This window comes from Dipteris shenzhenensis, chromosome 1, assembly GCF_047967505.1.
Source record: "Dipteris shenzhenensis isolate YYH24624 ecotype China chromosome 1, Dip_SZ_1.0, whole genome shotgun sequence".
In the NCBI taxonomy this organism is placed as follows: domain Eukaryota; kingdom Viridiplantae; phylum Streptophyta; class Polypodiopsida; order Gleicheniales; family Dipteridaceae; genus Dipteris; species Dipteris shenzhenensis.
The window spans coordinates 33,747,712-33,775,643 of NC_141596.1; the positions used below are offsets into that span (position 1 = coordinate 33,747,712).

The 27,932-nt window shown below is 44.0% G+C and overlaps 1 protein-coding gene across 6 annotated transcripts in view; it reads right to left on the reverse strand.

Annotated features, from left to right (window-relative positions):
- PSS1 (phosphatidyl serine synthase family protein) overlaps window positions 1-27,932 on the reverse strand; it is a 72,898-nt gene that overhangs the window by 7,788 nt on the left and 37,178 nt on the right. For all 6 annotated transcript variants that reach the window (XM_087381479.1, XM_087381471.1, XM_087381464.1 and 3 more), the window contains 2 exons: window positions 7,499-7,583; window positions 7,236-7,327 (listed from right to left, as the gene is read on the reverse strand). In XM_087381479.1, coding sequence (XP_087237605.1) covers window positions 7,236-7,327; window positions 7,499-7,583 — 177 coding nt within the window. The remainder of the gene's footprint in view (window positions 1-7,235; window positions 7,328-7,498; window positions 7,584-27,932) is intronic.

Sequence of the window (27,932 nt, forward strand, 5' to 3'; positions counted from 1 at the left end):
TCTCCTTCCAAGGCAAAAAGGTCCGAGAATTTTGACATGGGTGGCTGCTCTCTCTTTTTCTCACGCATCCCGAGGTCCTCTCTTTCTCCAAGGCTTCCGTACGGCTGTACGGAAAAATTTATTATTGATTGCACGGGCTGTTGCACGGAATCCAAGGCGGACATCCTTTTTGGTGGCTGTACGAAAGAGGCACGCATCCCTAGGCTGTTTGTACGGACAATTGCACGCTTCTCGTGGCAATTTGGCGCTGATTTTGAGACTGGTGTAGGGCTGTTTTCAGCACATTGTTCGAGGTGCACACTTCCCTCGGCGGATCTTGCAAGCTGCATTGATCTCTTCCTCCTCCTCCTGCCTGTGATCCTCCTCCTCCTCCTGCCCGTGATCCTCCTGCTCTTCTCCTCTCTCTGATCTCCAGCCCGTTATCTCTCTTCCTTCCCCTCTCCAAGCTACCATTTCCTCCTGCTAGCCTCCACACTGGATCTGCTGCACGTGTTCTGGACTGGATTGGAGTTCCTTGAAGCTGATCTGGAGCTAGATTGAAGTCGTTTGAAGCTGGTTTGAGTTCTCTTGTCACTATCCCTTTCATGTTGATTGCATTTGTGGATTTTGGAAGCTCGTTATTGCTCCATTTGTTGTTGGAAGCCCCTCTTGGCCATTCAGGTAGTGATTGGGCACCTAGTCACAGAGGGTGTAACCAGATTGGGGTCAAAGGGGCAGTGCATGGATTTTTTTCCTGTATTGTGGTCACTTGTTCAGTCTGAGATCGGTGTTGAAGCTTGGTCACCCTGGGAGGCTGTTCAGCGGGTTGTGGGATTGCCAGTCCTGGTTGAGCAAGTTGGATGCTTTGTGGAATGCTTAGACACCCTTACAGTTGGTCATGGACAATGGTGAATGCCTTAGCCTTGCCTTGGCACTTGGGTACTAGTGTGTGCACTAGGATGGAATGCAAGTTGTAGCCAAAGTTTGGCTTGGATAGTGAAACTGCCAGTGGGGCAGAGCACAAGGGTGAGCCCTTGTTGTATGTACCAATTGCATTCCTAAAGAAATAAATAAATACCGGAAGGGGCGCCAAGTGTTTGAACTTTGGGGCCAGTGTGGTGTCTTGTACTTGGTTTCATTGAGCAGGGGCACTCTAGCCTCCATCCAGTTATTTCTCAAATTGTTTCTAAGTGGTATTGTTTAAAGTTAACTGGTTGGAAATGACGCAATGTGGTTGTGAGTAATGAATATGCAATGCAAGTTATGGTCTACTACCCTTTAGAAAATTGAAGGCCGGTTACAGGTGATCTCTGAAAATATGTGCCTCCGAGAGTCCTTTGCGAAACCACATCAAGAGCATGTCACTTGAAAACAACCAAGCCCAAGCCATTGAACAGCCAAAGGAAGAGGAAGACCTTCCTTGGTCTATGCCTATGCCCAAAATCCTCAAGAAACCCCAGAGAGCCTAGAGCCTATGCCAAAAATCCTCACGAAACCCCGAAGAGAGTCCCTTTTTGTGCCAATGCTCTATTGCAGCTAGCGTTCCATCAATCCATCTCGATCCTCACTGAATAGCTGAAAAAAGGAAGATCGGAGGCATCTTGAATGAAAGTGGCTCTCCAAAACCCATGGGTCCCACTGAAGCCTCTGCAAGGGTGTCTTTTCCCAAACCCAAAACCTCCAAGCCTCCTCCTTTGTTGTGCATGGATCTAGCTGACTTTATAAGGTGCCCTGGTGTACAAACTTTACTCTTTCAAAAAAGCTGAGCATTCCGAATGGAATACTCTCTAATTTTCCCAAGATGGGCATTCCAAGCTTGTAATTCATCCCGCACACATTTGAAGAAATCATCTTCATCGGCATAGACGATCTTTGTGATTCATACTACTAATTCTGCTCAAGGCATCAGCTACCCTTTTGGTACATCCTTTTCAATAATGAATCTCGAAGTCAAATTCTTACATAAGCTCAAATATCCTTATCTCATGATATCCCATTCTCAAATTGACCTTCATGAAATATGTGGCTCCATAGAGCCAATGATGAGATCGTCTATCCTTGACAAGGTATTCCTGAAATTTCATCACCCTTAGTTGAACTAACCCTATTAAGGCTACCTGAAAAACTGTGCACCAGGCACAAATTCAATCTTGTGGTCGATGCTCCTCTTAGAAGGGAGACCGTAGGGAAGTTCCTTTGAGAAAGTTTATTCTTAGGAGTAAGACGGTAGGAAAGTTCCTTTGGAAACAAGTCAGAATACTATGACATAATCTCTCAAATTAGTTGAGCCTCAGATGAATGATCACTCCAAGCGCTCCAACTAATCGAGTTAGTCACCTCAATGACCCAAATATACCTTTCAACCAGCTGACCTTCATCATAATAATACCGAGTAGTTTGGTAGCCCTTCTGAGACTGCTCACAACCATAGCAATGACTGAAGTATAATCATGAGAGAAATCAGAATCAGAAAACTTAGCTCCATTTTTGTTTTGCAGGACAACAACAAGACTTTCATCATTACTGCATAAGAGAATTACTTCATAAGTCTCTCTATCCCAATATTGCAACAAATCCTTATTAAAAAACAAGCATCACATTCACCCGTTTGTAATTAATAAAATGTTTCCGAAGCAACACAGAAATGTTGCTGAGTCCGAGCACATGAATTCACATCAATATGAAATGCCCTTTTTACCATTGGCCCACAAAGAGCACCATGAAGAGCGAAAAGCTTTTCATTATATTGAAATTTGAAATTGCATTACATGATTCAGATAATCAACGTTCATAAGAGGAATCTTGCTGTAACACCACTCCATCCCTAACAAAATGTCTACCCTATCCAATCTCATAACATGGAATGACAGCTCTTTCGGGCATATGAATATTCGAAATCATCTCTTCCTACGCAGATCAAAAAGTACCAGTGGCTGCTGAAAACCACTAGGATGCAAAGTCTCTGCACAAGAGAGGTATCAATAAAGTTATGAGTCCTCCCATCATCAAATAAAACATGAATTGGATGCCCATTAACCAGACCCACCATCGGATTAAATCATGGGATCAAAATACGTCAACATTGAAATGGCAATGGTTACAATTTGTATCTAAAGAAAAGACATCAAGTCTAGCAATGTTAAGATAATTACCAGACTCAACTAAGTGGACTGCCACTTTATCCTTACCATGGTTTGAAGGGCATGTGTCGAGAAGTGACCAAGCTGAGGCATAGTCCTTTAGCCCAAAAATCAACCTGTGCTGGTGAATCTGTACAAGGCTTCTTTGCAAGAGACCCCATGTCTAATTAGTCCATTTAGGCTTGGAGTTAGAGTTGTTGGCTTGGGGTTCTTTCGGTTGTTTCTCTTCTTTGGTTTTTCACTTTGATTGCCCACCAAAGGTCCTGCATCCTTCTGTGCCAGGATGCTATCATAGACATTCGCAAAGCGGATTGCCTCATTGAGTGTATCGAGTTTGTTACACCTCACCTCACTCTGATAGTCTTTTGGTGGACTAAAAATGAAGAAAAAGCGAAGTGTCTGTTGGCTTTAGTCGTGATCTGTCTGAACTCCTGCGTAAAGGAATTCGAGGAAGTTGTTTAACTCGTCCAGCTTCCTCTGTGACAGCCTTACAGAACTCATTCCAGGTTGTAGAAGCGGAGAGATTTTGCTTCAAATCTCACCACCACAAAGAGGGGTTTCCGTGGAGATAGATCTCCACAAGGCATGGTTGTCAGAAACGTCAGGTACGAAACGTTAGGTACGTTTTAGGGTCGAGTACCTTAAGTACCTAAACTTAAGAAACTTTAGAAACATATAAATAAATAAATTATATATATATATATATATATAAAAGATATCTTATTAGTTATTAGTAATTTATAGTAGATACTGAGATGTATCATGCTGCATGTGCCATGGCCCATGCACATTGCACTTACTACTAGAACATACATGATACATCATACAATATACAAAATCCAAGGCAAGTACTCAAAACTTTGCTGAGGGCAGGCTGAAAGCACACAAGGCTCCAAGATCGACACACGGGATTGCAAGATTCATGCATCGAGCAGCTCGAGGTGTTGGAAATGGCGCCGTACAACGTACAGCCGTCGACCTTAACCCAAGGTGCAATTTTTGGGGAAAAGCCCTAAATTTTAAGGCAGGTTTCTAACGTTTCTAACCTTTAGAAACACGTATCTATCCAACCATGCCACAAGGATAGCGCACATATGGTCAAGGTAGTTAGTTGGTGATGGCAAAATGTGCCTCCCACCTACTTAACCTTTAGTATACATACATTCCTTTTTTCCTCCTGGATAGATTTTAGCTGCATCCCATTGCGTAAACGTTGGGACTATAACTCTGCTGCAGCAAGAGAACGTGCTAATATATTGCCTGCATCTGCTACAATAGATTTTGCAGTACCTGAGAATGAATCTAGACAACCTATACTTGAGGTGGTGCAGAAGTTTAGGAGCATCGAAGGGTTGTGTTCCCTCTCCAAGATTCATATTGGTGTTTATAAGTCGTTGCAAGCAAGAAACAACAAATAAACAATCAATGCTTAACGACAAATTTTGGCAAGCGTACATGCGAGAATTCACAAAAAACTGAACTTCCAAAGTAAAGAAAACATGATTCCAAAGAATTTTATGTGTGTGCAACACATGCATCTCCACCCATGCAAAGCAAAATCTCAACATACCTGGAGGTTTCTTAGAGAAAGGATGAAAGGAGAGTGCAGAGGTCAAGCGTACCCCAAACAAGTGATCCCCCATGTAAGACTACATGTCCCATACCATACAACCCCATTTGTACACACAAGTGGTGGTGGGCTGAGGGCTCCATCCTAGTTGGATGGTTTAGAGAGGCCCCTCTCCCAAGGATGCCCCACATGAGCTGAGGCTCATACTTATATTGGTATAGGATGCGTTAGTGCCCCAACCATAAGACTACCCTAACTGTATCAAGAGTATGTCATGTCCTAACTATCCTAGGATTAGGTTACATGACCCTAGATTACTCTTAGTTCCATAACATTAGCCATGTTATGTCTAGAGGTGGACATGATAGAAAGCATGTTGTTCCTCTGTCAACCAAGATGCCACGGCCCAAGTGAAGTCACGTCCTGGGTACGTCGCATTTGTCCACCATCCTGAAGGAGCACTGCCAGATCCTTTGAGCCGTTGGACAGCTATCATCTCAAGGTCACAAGAGTCACTGTAGTGACAGATTTCGTCCACCCTGATCTGTTCCAACGATGGTCCTATGGACCGAATTCCATGAACCTTAGCCCAAATTATGTCCATGAACCATCAGCCAAATTGAAATAAAAAAATATTTCTCAGTCGTAGGTTAGTCCAAAGGCGGGTCCAAAACTTGGTAAGGACCACCTGCTCCTCGAACCAGTGTCGCTCTTGTAAGAAAGTCCAAGCCAACATGTCCAGCTGAAGTCTTCTACCAATGCTGGTGGGAATGGAGGACCTACTTGGTGCCAAACAACAATCTCCACAACAGAGACGACGCAACAGAGCAGGTTCAAGTTCCATCGCTTGCATATCTTAGATGTCCCTCCATAGGCCAATGATATCCCCTCTGAAATTAGAAGGAAACTCCTTGTATCACGCACCCCCTCGCACAAATGGATGTGTTTTACAATGCAAACGTCTCTCCTATTCAAGTAAGAACTCATTATTTGGAATTGGTTGTTTGGATTTTGTCACAATGAGAGTTCACGGCCTAGTGGCCCAACAACCTTTTAACCAACTGTTGAATACTCCTACTTCAAAGTTGCATCAACCGCTCCTCTGTATGGGCATTTCTTCTTCTTTTTGTGTTTTTTCTACTGCTTCTTGCCAGCATTGGAATTGAATTGTAGACACTTGGAAAGTTCATCGTGCAAGTACCTACCATCCTATGCCTTTTGTTTGGTACCTTGCAAGCCCAAATCTTGTACTTGCAAGTTGTTCCTTTAGTCGATCTAGCCATTCGTAGAATCTTCCTGCCCTTATGAGCTACAGTTTGTAGGAGAAGCTCCCACCTAGGCTAGAGTTTTTGAGAGATTCATGCCCTTCAAAAGATTCTTGTTGCCATGATATTGACCAATTTAGACAAGCCAATTGTTAATTGTCAACTCCTCCAAGAATTGGGTTTTATAAAATATAGTAAGGGTTTTTTAAAATAGCTTTCATCTACATCCCGGATAGGAGCCCCTCCTTGAACTTAAGGGCCGATCAGTCAATGTCTCTACACAAAACTTGCAGATTGCTTTTGCTCTATAATTACCATATTTCTTGAAGCTAGACTCGGCTATGAACACTCCAATAGCACATAAGACAAGGGGATATCACGCAAGATAATACCAACTAACAATGGAGAGCCAAGGGGAGAAGAGGATGAAGGTGGGATCCGGTACAATGCAAGGAAGGGTAAAACTTGGTGGCAAAATGAAACCATATGGCCAAATTTCATTTTTAGGGCTAGGGGAATGGCCTTGCAAGGCCATCTCATAAAAACGCTTCAAGCACAAAATGTTTCTAAACACCATTTGAGACATGTTTTGTGGTGTGGCTCTTGTAGCTAATTAGTCAGACAATATCAGTTAGGGTGAGTGAGTTGTTAATTATCTTAGTAGATGGCTCCTCTACAACGTTGGTTTGCCTATGAGCTAGTCTATGCATTTTTTTAAATTATTGGGTTAGTTCTTTGGGTCTTCTTCATAATTGATTCAAATCCACCGCTTATGCTTGTGGGGTGTATATGCTTGTTTTAAGCTCTTGCTTACCAAGCTTTATACTTGGATCATATTTTGATTAGAGACTTGCAACAAGCTTGACGATGGACATTACCATAGACACTATTATCATTATGATCTTGGCACATGTCATAACGCCTTTCCACACATGATAATGCCTTCCCTTCGTTATTTGAAGGGCATTGAACAAACACATTGATTTCTCAAACTTCATCTCAATGACTTCTTGTATGATAATATTCCAAAGAATTGTTATATCAATGAAAATCGACTTGAAATCAGATTTTGATATTTTCATAGAAACATTTATTAGGAACTCTCTGGATATTCCTCTCTTCAACTATTCTCATTGTATACTATTCCAGTTATATCAATGAAAATCAGACTTTAGCACTCTCATAGAGGACCTTCCTCTCTTCATACACATGAGAAAAATGTTTTTGTTAAATTTCAACCATATTATAGTATCACAATGAGTAGAGCAGCCATTCACGTACTTTACCAATAATATTGGGTTGAAGACTTAGCCCCACCCACTCATATGTCTTGCCATCAAAGTAGCGCACAGTTTTCATTCCGGCCCATATACCTTTTCAAAAAACAAGAGGGAAAAAGAAGAAGAAGAAAATCAATACCAAGTTGGAATAGAAAACAATCATTGAGAAGCTGATTCTAGATAATGCATAATATCATAGCAAAAAATATGTTAATGGCACTATCTTCCTCAAACAAACATGCCACATGTTACAAGAAAACATACCAAACCAATTGCAAACGAGGATGTCAAGTATAATGCTATCCCACCAACATTCATTGAAATTTGGCAGCATGTGCTTGAATGTCACCTAGAATCATGGTTAATCGCCCAACAAAGACAAAAACATGTTACCCATAACCATAGTTGTTGATAAAAATCATGTAAACCACAAACCCTTTATAAAAACTCTCTCAAAAATTAAAGTGACATACTACTCTTTCTAATTGCATACATTGAGAGGAATATCCTCCCAGTGGAACAAGCATGGAAATTGCACTCAAGCTACTAAGTATGCAAGTAACCAACTTTTGCATGAAGGGGAATACACCTGAAAAGACATACTATTCGCACGAGATAATCCATGAATTACATGTGCAAGACAAATGAGGCAGAAGCCATCAATAATTGAAATTACATGGGTATTATGAATGAATCAAACTTGAACAGTATTTGTAGCAACTGAACAGCTGCATCAGCTTTGGAAGGAAGGACACATTAGTGTCCTTAAACAAGTTCCAACCATACTTGCATGATAGGCTATGCAAACATTTGCAACATATGCCTATGATACAAAAACTTCATAACCGGGGAGGAGGAGATGTTGGGTTTCCTCCTCTTCAAAAATTGCTGCCACTTCTGCCAAAGTTTTTTGCAAACTTTTGTGAATCTCAATGAATAATTTCAGCTGAATTATCATATAACCTGCAGGGACTTGCCGTGCGGAAAGAGATGAATGCAAAAGGAGAACTCAAGCATGAGAGACACAAGAGATCTTCCTAACTATTGTACACTGCTTTATTTATGATGCTGGCATAAATGCCCTAACTACTGTCTATACATGAGTCCACATACAAAACTGAGCTGAAAATTTCCCATTAACTGCGGGAGCACGAGCTATACTACTGAAATAGGCTGCCCGAACCTTGAGCTTGCTGCTGTCCAAACCCGCCTGTGTGCTGCGTGTATAGGCTGCCAACAATCGCAACCTACTGAAGGCAAATTTGCTGCTGTATTTGGTCCTGTACAGGCACTGCAAGGGAGCTGGAACAAGGCTGTAAGGGCTGGAACTGAATGCCAAACAAGGACTGGAGCAGCCCCTTAAATAGGCCCAAAACTGGCCAGTCTAGGTTGACCGATTGACTGGGTCGGGTCAACCGATTGACTGGCCAGCAAAGCCTGCTGACCTTAGGTGACCCAGCTGCCCCTTGGTTGGGCTACTGGAAGGACCTCAAAAGGTGCTGAATTCTTGCCCAAATACTCTTGCGAATCACTAATTGTGCAGCCAGATGTCATTGCCACCTGTACATCGCACTGGTGCATGTGACATTCCCCTCTACTAAACTTGTTGCTAAGGTGGATACTTTGCAATGCTTTGCCCTGGCAACCCGAACTGTTCCGCAATGGCCTACGATACGGGGGCTGGGAATGGATCCACATAGTTCGTGCCTGACTCGTCCTTTGACTAGGGCTCACAAAGGGGAAACCACATATAGCAAAATAAATTGGGTCTGAATGTGTCGCAATGCACCCTAGTGCAGGGATGCATGTGACATTCCCTCCTACTTAAATTCTAGATGGTGATAGATACTAAGGGACTGAATGCTGCCCGAAACTTTACTCTCCTCCCAAAGAAATGGGGGATAACAGTCAGACACTGAAACCGTGATTGTATCATTGTGAATAATGCCCTGCTGCGGTCAAACTATGGCTCGATGTAGACTCCTGAGAACCGATACTGCCGCAAAGACTGAAACCCGAATAGCTGTGTCCAATCATTCCACTGCGCTCTCCTACGAACTCTTTGATCACTGAGTGGTATGGCACTCTGATAGGCTCCTAGAAATTTGAACTGCCTCGTGAACTGTTGAGGACTGATTGGACTGTTGATACGGAGGTAGTGAACTCGGGAAGGCTAATGGCACGATACTGGCTACCAACTGCTGGCATGCACTCTCTCTACTATGGAAGAACCACCCACATAGAACTGCTGGTGATACTCATAAAATGCTAGGGTGATGACAAAACCACTATGACTAGGCAACCAAAAGTGAACGCCTGGAAACTGCAAAATACTCAAATGCACTCCTAGAAACTGAGGTATTACTGTCAGCATGAATGTTATGAGAGAAAGCTGGAATACACCTGCCTCCTCTGCTGGAGTGATAATTGCTGAGGGAAAAACTCTACCACCCTCCTAGAATCTGGAACTGTGAATTTATGCCTCCCGAAGAACCTAAAGGACGCTAGGAGCTGCTAAAACTGTGGCTGTGTCCCAATGGGACTAAGAGATGCCTGGACTGATAAGCATTCCTCTAATGATGGACTGAAGAGGATGCTACCCGAAGGAATCCGAGCACCCCTCCACTGAATCTATTGATTGGGATGCTGCCTGAAAGGAGTGTGAGATGTCTGGAACTGCTGAGAACACCTTGAATGAAGTAGCTGCATCTTGGAAGAAATGCTCCTCAAAAGGATGAAGAACTATCTAAAACTAAGGGCATCAACCTCTCTACTGACGGGTACTGCAAATGCTGCCTTCCTAAAGAATTGAGAAAGGGGAATTGTGGAGGGAGCTACATGACTATTCTCATGAAGGGGAATTGAGGAGGGAACTACATGACTATTCTCATTGACTGTCGAGGAATCGCCAACCTCCAGACTGCTCAAAGCTACAGCTGCTACTCTAGCTACGAGGGTACCCCATCTTGCTAGGCCTAAAACTGGTCTAGAAGAGTCCTGAGACTCCCCCTCCTGTTGAGCTTCAAGGCCAGTGGGACTGAAAATTGAGTCCGCTAGTCCTGAAAACTCATGATGAGAAGGTGTGAGTCAACCCAACTAAAGCTGATGTGGCCAATGGAGCTCCAAAGGTGGAAGACCCATAGGAACTAAGTGTAGCGAATGAAGAGTCCTGATGAGTGGAAGACCCATTCGAACTCTTGCTACAACTGGGATGTCTACTTGGAAGGAATCCCCAAGAGAACTAATAGGGGAACTAGACAACCCCCTTGGGGCGTGGACCCAAGAGGCTCATCTATTGCAAGTATTGATGGGTCCGAGATGTCTCCAAGGATGCAAGACCCATCGTGAAAACTGTGTGCTCCCCTGATAAAGCTGATCCAGCTAACTGAGCTCCCTGGGTGGAAGACCAAACAAACTAGCTGGACTTGATGCAGCTACTGGACGAGTGAAAGACACATCCAACTTAACTGCACTGACCGAATGATCCCCTTGGGTGGGAAGAGAAGAAGCTGTTGAAACTGGATGATCCCCATGGGTGGTAGACCCAAGAGACTCATCATTTATATATGTTAACTGAGCTGAGATGACCCCAGGGATGGAAGACCCTTGAGAGCTAGCTGTGAAAATGATTGCAATAACCTCATGGGTGGAAGACCCTGAGGAACTACTGCAGAAACTAAATGGTCCCCTGGACACAATGTCTTAAATTGCTGCAGAATAGTTCACTGAACTGTGCTCTGAGATGGAAGACTCTTGAGCTAAAAAAAGAACTGCATACGGATGAAGAACTGCCTATGGGTGCTGCGGGAGGATAGTCCACTACAATGTGCTCTGGTATATAAGACCCCTGAACGGATAATAAACCCACACTGGTAGCTGTTGATGGGAGAGGGGCTGTAAGGCTGTGAGAAACTGTTGATGTTGTAAAATCATCTCCTCTCGGTCTCGCCCGCATTGGAGCTCCCACGCTGCCAAGTAGGCACAACATCGAGCCCGATGCGCGGCCGCCTCAAGGCATTCCTATTCTGGAAATCGTCCAATGTTGTTGCATCCTCTTTGTCTTGCTGCTCTCAGAAGAGCTAGAGCTCCTCAGAAAGGAGCCGAATTTGCTCAAGGAGACGATCCTGCTCCCTAAATGCTCACATGAGATCTCCTATGCTAGATGGGTCCATGATGAAAGACTAGTAGACCCATCAACTACTATGACACTGATTGCCAGGAAAAAAAAAGAACCTCCTTACTTGGCCGCAAGGTGTACATGGACACAGGTGAAGACAAGAGCTATCTTGATGCACGATGAATGGCGCAAGCCTATACAAAGAGCAAAAGAAATTCTAGTATGAAAATTACAATCTGCTCCAGTTTATTGGAGTACTCTTGATTTGCATTCCAACCACAATTCTTATTGGCAGAACTCTTACATGTTTCATGAAAATTTTTGTACAGCGTGCCTCCATTAAAAAATGGCATGGACACCAATTGTGGAAGACTTATTGACACAACAACTACTCGTATTAGCATATTGTGCTTCACCTGCATGGATGACTCCTTCATAAAGCTTATTAACTTTGCCTTTGCGGTGTCTTTAAAGGTTTTAGTGACAAAGTCCCTAGTTGAATCTAAGTTAACAACCCCATATATCCTAGCCTAAAATGTTTCACCCTCCGAACAAGCACCGAGTTTCTTGTCCATAAATGCTTTGTACGCATCTTGTTGCAACCAAGCAATGTAGCTCCTTGTTGAGAATCTCAAACCAAAAACTTTGGCCTCTAAAATGAACTTTGCATTGCTCAGTGTCCTTGTTTTGATTTTTGAAGATTGTGCAACATCCTTTGTGTTAATCTTCTTCTTGGATTTCACTCTCTCCACATCCCATCACAAAGTAGTTGCTTCTCACTTGGAAGCTTGACCTCATCACTATGATGTTTCATGTTTCCTATGATTGTGGTGGTGATCCGCTAGTGTAACTCAATTGACTTAACTTCATCAGTTACACTTGTAAGTTGATAATTGAGAACGTATAGCTAGCATATACTTCCTTTTGCTTAACCTTTGCACAATGTTTTCTTTCAACACCTCTAGTAAACTGTTGTCAAGTCTAAGCCTCTAGATCATTGTATAATCCATGTGTAAAATAGCTAAGACAAGCACATGACCGGATATTTTCTTCCACTCCCTTACAGCATCTTTAGTTCCCATACCTCTACACACATTACGCAATGCATCTGGATTCTGAAAAACTAAGAAAAAGCTAAATAAAGATTCGGAAAAGATCATTCAACACAAAAATGTACATGCAAATGGATGCTAATACTGGAACCCTATCACAGATACAAGATAGTGCTACAAAACCTCAGCTTTTGCTTACGCACATGAAGCACGAGCTCATTTTAAACATTTACAAAGGAGGGCACCTCCCAACTTTCATACATGTCACTAATATCTATTGACTTTACAACTCTAAGGTGACGTACAAATGCCGCCAATTCCATGTACTTCTTACTTGTACTCTGTACTTCTTACTTGTAAGAGTACCCCATTGTAACAAGTCACACTTAAAAGTACATTATCTCATAAAGGACAACACAACGAGCTCACGCGAGCACTCCCCTCCAAATGGCATCATTAACTGCACATGGACTATACTTTCAACGTTTGCCTATGCAACATTCATATACCCTACAATTCCCCCCGGGAAAAAAAAAAAAAAAAAGCCCAGCGAGTATTTTAAAGTGCAAAGAACGTTTTTTCAAGGTGGCATAATTTTCTAAGCTAGCACATGAAATTGTAATGAGAGGTGCAACTTAACAAAGAAACATGTTGTAAGTCACCCACAACCATGAATCATAAACAATGAGAAAGCAATCACTACATTTGAAACTGTATGTATGTATGTGGGTATTCTCTGCACTACAAGCAATTCCTTATGCTTATTGAAGATCCTTAAGGGATCTAATACTCAGGTTCAGATGTGTATAGGACCCATAGTCACAAGAAACATTCTGTCTATAGCGTGGTTTTGTCGTATCGATATGTTCTTGTTACGCTCTATCCGAGGTCATGCTACCTCGGCTAGAGCGTTTGGTATCAGAGCGACAGGAAGAGAAACTTAGTTGAATCTGCCCCAACTTGAGGTATTCTTCCAATTGTCTACGCACCTCCGCCTCTTCAGTAAAACTCATTCTATAGGGAGGTCTATTTACAGGTTTTGCCCCTGGGATCAGCTCAATCTTATGCTGAACATTCCGCTCTGGAGATAACCCATAAGGTAACTCATCCCTAAAACATTCAGAGAACTCCTCTGCTATTAGATTAGCCAGCTTGGCCATCTCACCACTTTGAACAACATCAGTGCTAGCCGAAGAATCATCAACCGGCTCTACCGATGCCATACAAAGGAATAAAAACTCTTCTTGAGCTTTTCGGATTTCCATCACGGAAACCAACGGTCCCTGAGGTCCATCTTTCTCACCTCGTAAGACATACAGTACATCATTCATCTTGAATTGATATACGTGCTTTTTTCAATCAATGGTTGGATTCTTCCTAGAATGCCACGCCATACCCAGGGCTATATCTGCATGAGCAAGCTTAGTCATTTCAAAATCAAGCTTCTCAGCATAGTCCTGAATACGAAGCTCCAACTGGGTAACCCTTTGGTCCCATACTGGGTTCCGACCTGTGCAAACCCACTTGGCCTGCTACCCTTGGCATCTTCATAGTTCAGGGCTATGGCTATTGCATCATCCAACGTGTTCGCATACTTAGCCCGAACTTCCATTTTAATCCGATCATTCAATCCAAATATGAAATCTTTCACTTGGATTGATTGAGGTAGGGGTTCATCAGCCTTCATTACGCTCTCTCGAAACTTATCAGTGTATTCTGCCACTGACAAATTTCTCTGACGAAGGTTTCTATACTGATCCCAAGCTCGGGATGCTTCGTCAGGAGATAAGAAGTGTTTTCTGAATTCCCTTTTAAACCCCTCCCAGGTAGTGGACGCAATACCATCCTTTTGTTGTTTAATCCACCACCGATCCGCTGCCTCACTAAACATGTGGGTGGCCTCGCGGATCTTCTTAATATCATTTCTGATTTCACAAATGGCGAACGCCTTGTCCCATTTGTGTAACCAGGTCTCAATGACATCAGAACTACGGTCATTCATCCGACCAGAATACTTTTTCGGCCTATAATTGGCAATATTAGGTACTTTAGCCTTTCTAGGCTCGACCGTATGGACACTAGACTCCGGTTCCATCAGAGCCTTTCCTTTCTCATCTCGAGAAGGTCTGGCAGACATACTGTGTATCACTCTTCTAAGTTCAGACTGCCATGCATTTGCCTGTAACTGTTGCGCTAATAACTGCTGCAAGGCATCCTCAAGTAATGCTATCCTGTCAGATAAGGTGTGAACTACTGGGCGCGACACCTGCTGGGTCGGCCGGACTCCTGACTCACCAGGGTCCCTCCTAGAAGCTCCTTCTTCTGCTTCCATTCAGGTCAATGAGTGTTTTGCTTTCTTTTTTTTTTTTTTTAAACACCGCTAGAACACTGTATTTACAAACTGACACAATTTCCTATACTGTTTCGAGAGAGCGTAATGAAGGTTGATGAACCCCTACCTCAATCAATCCAAGTGAAAGATTTTGGATTGAATGGCAAAAGGTGAGAAACTTGGTTGAATCTGCCCCAACTTGAGGTATTCTTCCAGTTGTCTACGCACCTCTACCTCTTCAGTAAAACTCATTCTATACTATATAGGGAGGTCTATTTACAGGTTTTGCCCCCGGGATCAGTTCAATCTTATGCTGAACATTCCACTCTGGAGGTAATCCATAAGGTAACTCATCCCTAAAACATTCAGAGAACTCCTCTGCTATTAGATTAGCCAACTTGGCCATCTCACCACTTTGAACAACATCAGTGCTAGCCGAAGAATCATCAACCGGCTCTACCGATGCCGTACAAAGGAATAAAAACTCTTCTTGAGCTTTTCGGATTTCCATCACGGAAACCAACGGTCCCTGAGGTCCATCTTTCTCACCTCGTAAGACATACAGCACATCATTCATCTTGAATTGATATACGTGCTTTTTCCAATCAATGGCTGGATTCTTCCTAGAATGCCACGCCATACCCAGGGCTATATCTGCATGAGCAAGCTTAGTCATTTCAAAATCAAGCTTCTCAGCATAGTCCTGAATACGAAGCTCCAACTGGGTAACCCTTTGGTCCCATACTGGGTTCCGACCTATGCAAACCCACTTGGCCTGCTGCCCTTGGCATCTTCATAGTTCAGGGCTATGGCTATTGCATCATCCAACGTGTTCGTATACTTAGCGTGAACGTCCATTTTGCCTCTGTATAGATTATAGAGCATTGAATAATATCACTGTTAAGTACAGGTATCCGATGGCTTGGATTGATGATTTGCTAGATGCATTACATGGAGCCGTGATTTTCAACAAGATAGATCTTAAGTGTGGCTACCATCAGATCCAGATTAGAGCCGAGGATGTGCATAAAACCGCTTTCAGAAGCAAATTTCGTCATTATGAGTTTTTGGTAATGCCCTTCGGACTTACCAATGCTCCAACTACATTCGTCATGCTTATGAACGATTTACTACGTCCGTATATCGGAAAGTTTGTAGTACATTTTATTGACGATATTTTAGTGTTCAGTAAAAGTATTACTGAGCATCGTGAACACTTAAGAATAGTGTTCAGTACTTTGAGGAAAGCCAGTCTTTATGTAAATAAAAGGAAAACTATATTGTGTATCGTTAGACTTGAATATTTGGGATTCATAATTACTCCAGAGGGGGTAGAAATGGAACCAAAGAAAGTGGTTGCGATACTGACTTGGCCAATCCCTCAGAGTGTGACCACTTTGCGACATTCTTGGGATTTGTCCAATTTTATAGAAGGCATATCAAAGGATATTCCAAAATAGTATTGCCATTGACTGATCTGACCTTAGATAAAGTACCTTTTATATGGGGACAGAATCAACAAGAAAGTTTTAACACCATAAAACAAGTTGTGGTCACAGGACCGGTGTTAAAAATAGTTGATCCCCAGAAACCGTTAGTCCTGAAAACCCATGCAAGTGGCATTGCGGTAGGAGCAGTTCTCCTTCAAGAGGAAAGGCCAGTAGCCTTTGAAAGCAAGCAGTTTTCTCCCTCCCAAAGGAATTGGCCAACTCATGAATTGGAGTTGTATGCTGTTATCCATGCTTTGAAAACATGGAGGCATTATTTGTATGGTTCTGAGTTTTATGTGGATGTGGATCATGATATAACATTTTTGTAAACAGCCTGACTTGAGGGGCCGCCAAGCTAGGTGAGCAGAGCTCATGCAGGAGTTTAATTTGACGATTCGGTACCGAAGAGGGAAGGATAATAAGGTTGCTCATGCGTTGTCTCGCATTATGCACAATATGAGTTTTACGGTATTAGAGAGTGGTCTAATGACCGAGATTAGAGAAACTCAAAAGGTGGACGAGTTTGTCTAGAGCTTATGGCCTAAAGCTCATGTGTTTAGACCAGGGGAAGAAAAGCATGACCTGGCATCCAGAAAAGACCAAACTTATGCAAGATATAACATAAGGGATGGTATGCTGAAAAGAAATGGCAAGGTAGTAGTACCTAGTCAGAATGACCTCAGGCAGAGAGTCATTCAATAGTGCCATGATAGCCCATATGCGGGACATCCAAGAGTCGAGAAGACATATGATCTCGTGAAGCGAGATTTCTTTTGGCCAAAGATGAAAAAGCATATTCATGAATATGTGACACGGTGTTTTTCGTGTCAGGTAAGCAAGGCCGAGCGGGTGAAGCCACCCGGACTTTTACAGCCCTTGGAGATACCACTACGTAAGTGGGAAAAAATTTCCATGGACTTTATTGTAGGGCTGCCTACGACACAAGGTGGATATGATTCTATCCTTGTGGTGGTTGATCGTCTAACCAAGATGGCTCACTTCATTCCGACTAGAGAGTCTGTTAGTGCCCCGCAAGTGGCGGATTTGTTTATTAGACATATATTTCGTCTGCATGGATTGCCTAGATCCATAGTGTCAGACAGAGATGTCAGATTTACCGGTCATTTTTGGACAGCATTATTTGAGACGCTAAGGACTGAGTTAGGAATGAGTAGTGGGGATCATCCTGAAACGGATGGTCAGACGGAGAGAGTCAACCAAATTTTAGAGGATATGCTGAGGGCATATGTGTCATTGAGGCAACATACGTGGGACAAGTGGTTGCCATTGTTAGAGTTTGCCTACAATAATAGAAAACATTCCTCTACGAAGTTTAGTCCGTTTTGAATTGAATTATGGTTATAGACCAGCAAATCCAACTACAGTTGGAATACCTCAGAGAGTGCCTAGTGCCGTGAACTTTGTGGTTCAGATGCGGGAGATGCTAGCACTTGCGAGAGCTAATATCCGCCAGGCTATGGATAGAGCCAAGGCGTATGCGGATGAAAACCGGTCTATAAGAGAATTTAAGGAAGGAGAAAAAGTTTTTCTCAGAGTTCCTTCGCACTCGAAGTCGTTAACTTCAGGAGAGTGTGCTAAGTTATCACCTCGATATTGTGGGCCGTGGTTAATTCTAAAGAGAATAGGGAAGGTAGCCTATAAATTAGAATTGCCACAGGGGTGTAAGGTGCATCCAGTGTTTCATGTTTCGCACTTAAAGAAATTTTTACATACAGATGACTCACTAATCAAAGGTGTGGTTTTGTTTCAGGAGATAGAGGATAATGCAAGGCGCAAACCAACAAGAATCCTCGACTGAGAAACAATGCAAATACGAAATCGGAAGATACCCACGGTGTTGGTTGCATAGCATGGTCTGCCTCTATCAAAAGCTACCTGAGAATCCGTATACCAGTTGCGGAGAGTGTTCCCGGACTTTATCATCGAGGACGCTGATGTCTTAAGAGGGAAGGAATGTTACGCTCTAGCCGAGGTAGCATGACCTCAGAAGAATCAGTCGACATTTCCCTTAAAGGATCTCTGTTTGTAATATATCTGTTTGCGCTTCATGTAAATGATCGGGAGAGAATTAATGTCAAGGTCCTAGGTGAGGGCTGATAGCACCAGACTAGGTGGATCTAAGGCTAAGGGCCTAGTGCAAGAAATGTGCCTAGGGGCAATTGGAATTAAAGTATCCCAAGAGAGGGGTGAAAAGATGCATTACCTTCACGTATGATTTTGGATTTTGACTCTCTGTGAGCTCTTACTCTTAACAGGATTTGGCTGGGAGGTTACTCTATGGTGCTACTCCCGTGATCTGCTGTAGTTAGTTGAAGAGATTGTAATAGTTCCGTTTCGTTTTTCATCTCTTCGAACGAAACGAAAAGATTTTGAACTGATACTTAATAGTCAACAAAGAGAAATAAAAGCCAAGGCTCCTAAAAAGGAAATTCAAAACACAAACACATTCTTCAAATTTATATACAAGGATAGGGGCAAATAAGCTATGTTATATTCAAGTTTTGAGTGAATAAAGAGAAATATAAGTCGACACCTAAAAAGAAAATTCAAAACACAAACACATTCTTCAAATTTATTTAAATTCAAGCTTTTGTTCTCCTTTCTCAAGTTTCAACTTTCGACCCAAAACTTAAAAGCATATGGATTCTAGAAAAATGGGGCAAAAATGTGTATTTTGATTTGGGCAAAACAGAGGTTTCGTTGGGAGTGTTTTGTCATGTTTCAAAAAATTTCGTTTGGTTCCTCGTTTCGAGGTTTCAACGGGACGAATCGGGTCTTCATGTAGCCATCTCTCGTACAAGCCTCGGCTTCACCATCTTCCTGAGGCCTATTGGTCCGTGTCATCTAGCTGGAAAAACTCATTGATCATGCTTTGATGTTGTGCACCCGATCTCTGTGCTCGACGCCCTCATGAATAGAAGTCACCCAAAGCATCTCTGATCTAGGTAAGGCAAGAAATGGGAGAGGGGTCCATGCCCATCCTTAAAGAGACAATGGTAATAAATGGTAATGGCCTCAAATCTTGTAGTATATGGGGCATTTGAGAGCGAAGTGCTCATCTGACTCAATCTCCTACTTATCACATAAAGTACAGATGTGACCCTCTCTAGGTATGCCCTCAACCCGCCCACTCTCAATGCATAGTCTGTTCGATGAGACACGGAATTGCTGATCGATATCCTCAGGTAATAGGGAAGGTGATCCGTGTATAGCCTGGTGGGTCGATGAAGCCCTCCTTGAAATTCGTAAGAAATGGTCTCTATCAAAGTTGAGCTTTCACAAGAATCTCACCAAGTGCCAACTAGGTCCTAAATGTGTTACACCCGTTCATAGAAGATGAACAGTAACAGTGCCACTTTTAACCGGAAATGTAATCGAGACCAGAGGCTATAGACTAAGTATGGCGACGCTCAAAGGCCATAGAGAAGAGGAGAGCATGAGGGCGAAGGGATGACATAGGGGTGAAAAAGGAATTAGAAGGGGAGGGAAGGAAAAGGGAGACTATGACACAAGGGGAAAGGGAGAGGGGGAAGAGAAGCATGAACATGATAGGAGGAGGAATGTTGAGATGTAGACATCAAGGGAAGTGATCCATACTTTATTGGAAAGAAGGGATGAGAGGGAAATATCAAAATACTAGCTAGGTGGCTTTACAAGAATGAGCGTGTCTCATCAAGGAATAGCCCCTTCCTTTTATAGCCAAAAGAGGGGGTCTCTCCACATTAATGTCTCCTCCCACATGCATGGTGTGTGTGGAAAAGTCTCCCATGTGGGCTAGGTGGGTACGCACTCTCAATTGTGTGCGACAACCCTTTGCCTCAATTTTCCACATAAATCAAGCTCCATATCTCAAGTCTATGATACTCCCTTGGTCTCTTTCCAATTTTATAATAGGTTCAAACCTCTAGGAGGACAAGTGGAGGGTTGGCACAAGGAATCTTGCCACCTCATCCTACTTTCCCCATTATTTAACTAGCTCTCTTTGTCCTTCTATACCTCCCCCACATGGGCCTATCCCATATGGAGGGAATAACTCAATATAATAGCCATCTCCACCCATTTTATATTGCTTCTCCCATGGACTTTGAGCCATATCTCACTTAATGCATCCTAGGTGGAGGGGTGGCACATGGAGGAGCCATGCCACCTTGCATTTTATAATATTACTATCATGGATTATGTACAACACACCTTATGGGTCCTCTTACATGGAAGGGTGGCACATGGTCATGCCTTGCCACCTCAACCTTGGGCCCTATGCACACCATATTTGATTATACTATTGCCACATATACAAACACACATACATATTAATGCCTTTTTCCTTAGACAATTTTATCCATAACAGTTCCCCCCCCCAGGCAGGGAATGCACCGCATTTCCATGCCTGGGACCATCACGCACGAAGAAAGGCTTGAGGTAGCGCTTGTTGATCACCTTCTTGCCATATGGTTCATGCAGCTCCTGAACTTGTACAGACCCATTGCTACGTTCTTTGATGACTTTGTATGGACCAGCCCACAGTGGCAGAAACTTCTTATCCATTTGGTGGTCCAATCTGTTATCAAAGCATAGCACAACATCCCCCTCAGCAAAGTGTCTTTCCCATCCCTTGCGAATCTTAGCATCCAATCGGGCCTTTTGTCGATTCTTTTGGATCTCTGTCTGGTGTAGTGCAAGGCGTCGGGTCTCATCTAACTTCTCAAGTTGTACCAATCTGGCCTCTACACATTCATCTTCTGTCATCCTCTGTTCCTGCGCCAATCTCAAGGCCGGAATCTCTATCTCTAGTGGTAAAACTGCCTCAGTACCATACACCAACTCAAAAGGGGTGTGACCTGTAGATGTTTTATGAGTGATGTTGTAAGCCCACACTGCTTCAGTGACCTTCTGATCCCATTGGCTCCTATTCCCTGCGGCCATTTTTCCAATGGTTTTACAGAGGAGGCCATTGGTCCGCTCTGTTTGACCCATGGATGCTGGATAATAGATGCTAGAAGTGCGATGATCAATGCCCATGCGATCCATGAGTAATTCTACTGCTTCATTTAAGAATGGACTCCCATGGTCAGAGACTATCTCCATGGGTGTCCCAAACCTTGTGCAGATACGTTTAAAGATGAAATTTGAAACTGCCTTGCCATTTGCAGCAGAGAGGGCGATAGCTTCAGCCCACTTAGTGACATACTGAGTGGCTACCAAAAGATACTTCTTTTTGCGGGCAGTCATGGGCAAGGGTCCGACAAAATCTATGCCCCACTTCTGAAACGGATGGATGGACATCACTGGGTGATGTTGCCCAGGACGCAAATCCTTCCTACCGAAGAATTGACATGGTTCACAGGTTTTGCAATACAATGTGACATCCTTGAACAAGGTCGGCCAATAGTATCCAGCATGTAAAATCTTCTTAGCTGTATAGTCACTGGCATAGTGGCCTCCACAAAATCCATCATGATAATGCTTCAATACCTTAGGCACTTCATCTGCATCAATGGCCCGTCTGAGCACCCCATCCATGCCTTGACGGTACAACACCCCATCAAGGAGGGTATAGCGCCTACTATCTCTGCGGATCTTCTTTCTCTCATAACTAGTACTTTCTGAAGGAAAGGAGAAAGCGGTCAAAAACTTATAGATACCACCATACCAAGGATCCCCAACTTCTATGGCTGCTACAAGGGTTACATCAAGGCACTCCTCTAAATCAATCAAAGCATTCTTCAAGTTGGAACAACCCCCTTTTACAATTTTGAAAGAAAAATCATATTCTTGTAGAACTGCCAACCATTTGGCCAACCGGCCCATGGGATTTGGTGATTGAAGAACCTGCTTTGCAAGACCAGTGTCAGTGAGTATAAAGAAGGGCCTTCCAGCCACATAATGCTTAAATTTCTCAATGCAAAACACCAAAGACAAGGCATGCTTGTCGGCCTCTGAATAGCGTCGCTCGGTGTCGAGCAATTGTCGAGAAGCAAATCGAACGGGGTACATGAATCGATCCTCCTCTTGCTGGAGAAGAATACCTGCTAGAGTGTGCTTACCAAACCCAGGATTGATATAGAAGGTCTTTGACTAGTCTGGATTGCGTAGAATGGGTTCTGAAGCCAGAGCATTCTTGATTTGTGCAAACCCATGATCACAATCCTCATTCCAAGAGAAATCAACCCCATCTTTTAATAGCATAGTCATGGGCCGTGTCAAAGCAGCATACTGATCAATGAAGCGGCGATAGTATCCTGCTAGATTGACAAATGAGCGTACCTGACGTTTGGTTGTAGGTGGGGAGAGCTTGAGGATGGCTTCTACCTTCTCGGGGTCAGGCTTGATGCCCTCGGATGAGACAACATGTCCCAATAACCTCCCTTGAGTGGCTCCAATGGTGCATTTCTCAGGGTTGAGACTGCCATTTGCATCATTGACCCTTTGGAAGGCCAATCTAACCTTCATGACGTGCTCCTTACGTGATGAGAATATACAGAAATCATCTAAAAACACCTCCAAGAAATCCCCCAAATAAGGAGCAAACACCATCTGCATAAATCTTCGAAAGGTGGCAGGAGCATTGGTGAGGCCAAATGGCATTACTTTGAATGCAAATGTCCCCCAGGGTGTGGCAAATGTGGTTTTAAGCACATCTTCCTCGGCAATTCTGATTTGATAAAACCCAGAGTAACCATCACAGAAAGTATACATCTCATGACCACTCACCTTCTCAAGAATGAGGCCTTGAAAGGGTAGAGGATGATGATCCCTCTTGGTGGCAGCATTGAGCTTCTTATAGTCGATGCAGACCCGCCACTTGTTGTTTTTCTTTGGAATGACTACCACTGGTGAAACCCATTCAGTATTGTGAACCGGAACAATAAACCCAGCCTCTACAAGCTTCTGCAACTCTGAGCGCAAAGCATCGGTCTGCAGGGGCCCTAATCTCCGATACTTCTGAGCCACAGGCTTTGCATCAGGCTTCAGCTCTATCTTGTGCTCTATGGCAGTCACATGGCGAAGGTGGTGGTAGCTAGTTGCAAAGAGGTCAGGGAAATCTTTGAACATTTCAAGAAACTCATCTTTCTCACCTGGAGTGAGGTCTGGAGAAAGCATTGATTCGAGCTGTTGAGGACTAGCTGTTATCTTTTCTGCAGGTGGCAGGGTCGGAGACACCCCCATCATGTAGACTTCCTCCTCTGAGAATTCGTCCCCCCCGTCTGATTCTTCCATGGACTCAGACACTGAAGATGAGATAGTATCACTGTCTTGCACCTCTTCTTCTTCCGGTTCCATGGCACCAGGTTGCACAGGGATTTTCTCCTTGGAAGCACCAAAAGACATGTGTCCTGTCTTCCAATAGCTGACTGCATCACTTTTTCTCAACCATGGTCTCCCGAGTATGGCTGGGTAACTTCTGCCTGTATCTTCAATGTCCACTACATAGAAATTGACAGTGGTGGTCAACCCGTTGACAGTGATGGGCAAATCCTCAATGACTCCCATGGTGGCGAGTCGTCGACCATCTGCTACCTTGATGCGAGTGGAGGAACGCCTTGTACATTTCAAATTTAATTTCTTCATGATGCGGGGCACCATGATATTACATGCAGCTCCCCCATCAACACACACATTTTTGACACGACAATTATCTATGATGACATCTACTGTGTGTGGGTGCCGATCAATTTCTTCAGAGATAGAAGATACCTCTCGTACCTTTCCCTTCTTCTTGCTCTTCCTTGTTGAGAGACCTTGCTGCAGCTCACGTCTCACCTTAGGGCTTAATGCTATTAGTTGAGGGAGTGTGATGCTCAAAGACCGATGAGCAAGGTCCTGAACGACCGAATAGTCTTCTTGCCCTGAGCCGATGGGAAAATCCGAGGGTGACCACTTACTCCTGCGAGATCTTTTAGTCTTCTCTGTTGGTGGGTCTGCCATCTCAGCATCTGAGGGCTCTGAGAAGGACACCTTCTTCCTGGGGCGGCCTGGTCCACGGTTTGGAGAGGGGTCCGAGGTAGCACGAGTTCTTTTCCCGAGATCAAGGATCTCCACATCAGAATCCTCAGTGCCTGACTCACTTAGAAGATTCACCCTTGGAATATTGGGGCATTCTGTGCGATAATGACCCTTCTGGTGGCACTCGTAGCATACAACATTAGCACGATCTCTTGGAGGGCGGTTGGCTTGATTTCTGATGCCCACCATCTCAAGCCGAAGATCATTCAGGGCCTTGGCTAGGTCATTGACTCCAGGTTCTGTTGCAGGGGGGGGCATCTTTAGTTGGAGGGGCCACGGGAGTAGAGAGGAGGGGGGCTCGTGGGCGAGGCTGGGGAAATCTTCGAGGCGGAGGATGAGGATATCCACCTTGTTGAGGGCAAGTATCTAAGGGAGGACCATACATTTGAGGTGGAGGCGGTGGATACATCCCTGATGAGGGGTGGGGGTATACCCCTGAGTTAGACCCCCCAGGTTGTTGTTGCAGGAATGGAGGGGGATGCGGAGGGACAATCGTCTTCTTTGAAGCGGGGTCAGACTGAACTTTGTCAAACTTTTGAGCAATCTCATGTGCTAGCACCATAGTTTCGGGATTCTCCCATTTAAGCTTGAGGCGAAATTCATCACTCGCTCCTGCTACAAGGTAGCCCAGCACATGCTGAGTCATTCCAGCTCGAAACCCGGCATTGTCATCCTGTGTGGCAATCAAACGGTCCAGGAGCACGGCCGCTCGATCCACATATCGACACGCCGTCTCACCTTCTGACTGCTTCAAATTTGCCACCTGCAGGTACACATTCTCCGGCTCCTCTTCTTTGCCGAAATACTCAATCATTGCTGCTGTCAACCTTGGCCAGCTTTGGCGAACATCTTCGGCTTGCTTCTCATACCACACTTGAGCCAAACCTTCTAGAAATGTGGGAAGAACCAATAGCCATCTGTCTTCAGTAAGAAAGTTGAGAGAAACACAACGGCGCTTGAAAGCCACAAGATACTCATTTGGATTTTCTTCTACCCGTCCACAAAACACGGGAATGTCAGCCATGCTTGGAAGATGGAAAAGAGGGGCTTATCTATGGACGGACAATAGTAAGAGGAAGCTTGAACTGAAAATCGGGCGAAGATACATCCAAAAAGCACACATAGGCAGGGTAAGGTGTGACTGGTGTAGTGTGAAATATTACACGAGAAGAATCTTCAGCATAGAATAGCACATAGACAATCTTAAAAGGACCAATCCTCATGATATCACTTTGATCATTACACGCGAGGGTTAGAGGTGCGGCGTCGCATGAGGTTGTTCATCAAGGCAAACAAGAATGCCATGACAAATGTCAACAGTTGGAGAGCTTGCACATCACCTTCAGCTTCTTCCAGTTCTTGTAGTCGCCATTCTATTTCCTCAAGGGGTGTGCGGTCTGGCATTCTTCTTTTGAGCAATGTCCTTGAGAACCCTCCTGATGGTCTGCCGAAGTCGGTGAACTCGTATCAAGTAGGCCCAACACTTAGTTTCATGATGACCACAACCTTTGCATTCCTTACAAACAATCACCCTCCTTCGTGGCTTGCGGCCTTGTTGGGGTGGCGCTTCCACTCGCGTCATGCGTGTTGGAAATACAAGCTTCACGTGCCAAGAAATCAGCAACAAGATTTCGAGCTCGAGGGATATGCTGAATTTTTACCTCTTCAAACTGGTTGCAAAGTTCCAAGGCCTGTTGATGTCGTAGAACCAAGCCTTTGCTCCGCACCTTCCATCTTCCACTAACTTGTTCACACACTAGTTGAGAATCTCCTTGCACCTCCAATTGCTTGGCCTGATGTTCTTGTGCCTTTTGTAACCCAAAAATGAGCGCCAAGTACTCAGCTTGATTGCAAGTACTTGCGGGCGAAGACTTGCTGTAACAAAACTCCTCACCACCCGGTGAAGTGAGCTTCACACCCACGCCAGCCGCCTTGGTCGAAGGTTTGTAAGCTCCATCAAATTGAAGAATCCAAGATGTCATCACACCAAGACGAGAATTTGGACATCCCAAGTTTCTCGGTAATCCAAAATAGGTAGGAGGAGAGGGTGGGGAGAATTCAACACTTAAGCCAAACGTTCAGCACCAAATAAACTTGCAATTCTTTGTTCATAGTTTATCTTAAGCCCAAAAAGAATTACAATTTGAAGCTCGAAATGAGGCACAAAAGGCTGATTAGGTACAAATGGATTCCTTGGCCGAAACATTACCAACCATAGCCAAGCCCTAGAAACCTTTGTAATGAGATTGTGAATAAACCATTCAGGACGAGCTTTTCCACAGGAATCAACAAGCAGATGCGCCAAATCTCCCCCCAAGCTTGGGGAGCATCCCACCCTTCGAAGAAGGAAACCGTTTTGATTACCTCTAAAGCAGCAAGTAGTTCGATCACCGCACAATGAGTAGAAGTAAAGTCAAAATCCTCCCAGCGTATCAGTAGTTCGTCACCTTGAATTATCCACGGTGTGTCATTCCACCCGTCATCACCATCAATAATGCACTGGGACAATTAGCCTGGACAATTAGCCGTTGAAGGTCGACATGAAGATCAAGGAAGACATCTCGTGCATTGGTAGCCGTAAGGTGCGGAGGAACAGGCACCAATTCCTTAAACGCGTCGAGAAGTGACATAAATGTCCACTCTTCTCGTGAGGCGTGCGTCCGTGAAGTGGGCTTGGAGAAGTTCTGAATTGGCGATCTAGCAAGAGAAGTGGATAGAGAACATAAAATGAAATATTTTTGCTTTTTACAACAAGAGCAAACTCCTTATGGTTAGAGAGTTACAGCTCCCGCGATTTCAATATATGAACAAAAATCATTACATTTTTACCACTTCCAACTTGTTGGCCCAATGATAAGACTTTCTTTTGTGAAGGGGGAGGTCTTGGGTTCCAATCCTACTCTTTAATAAAAAGAGAGGAGAGGAGAGGAGAAGGAGAAGAGAAAGAGAAAGAGAAAGAGAAGAAGAGAAGAGATAGGGGGGGCGCGGGATCTGCTGTTACTCTTTTGCAGCGCGACCAGAGCAGTCCAGAAAACAGTCCGCGACCAGAGAACTGTCGCGCAGAAAACAGTCCGCGACCAGAGAACTGTCGCACAGAAAACAGTCCGCGACCAGAGAACTGTCGCACAGAAAACTGTCCGCAACCAGAAGTCGCGGCAGTCCAGAGAACTGAAGCGCAGAAAACTGTCCGCAACAGTCCAGTGAACTGTCGCGCAGGAGACGCACGAATCGAATGCTTAGAAAGAGCACAGATGGTATAGTTTTGTTGATGTAACCCGTACGAATAGAAGATTCGCCACCAGCCGTGGAGATTCGTATCCCAGCAGCCACACCAAAACTTTTAACCGGAAATGTAATCGAGACCAGAGGCTATAGACTCAGTATGGCGACGCTCAAAGGCAATAGAGAAGAGGAGAGCATGAGGGCGAAGGGATGACATAGGGGTGAAAAAGGAATTAGAAGGGGAGGGAAGGAAAAGGGAGACTATGACACAAGGGGAAAGGGAGAGGGGGAAGAGAAGCATGAACATGATAGGAGGAGGAATGTTGAGATGTAGACATCAAGGGAAGTGATCCATACTTTATTGGAAAGAAGGGATGAGAGGGAAATATCAAAATACTAGCTAGGTGGCTTTACAAAAATGAGCGTGTCTCATCAAGGAATAGCCCCTTCCTTTTATAGC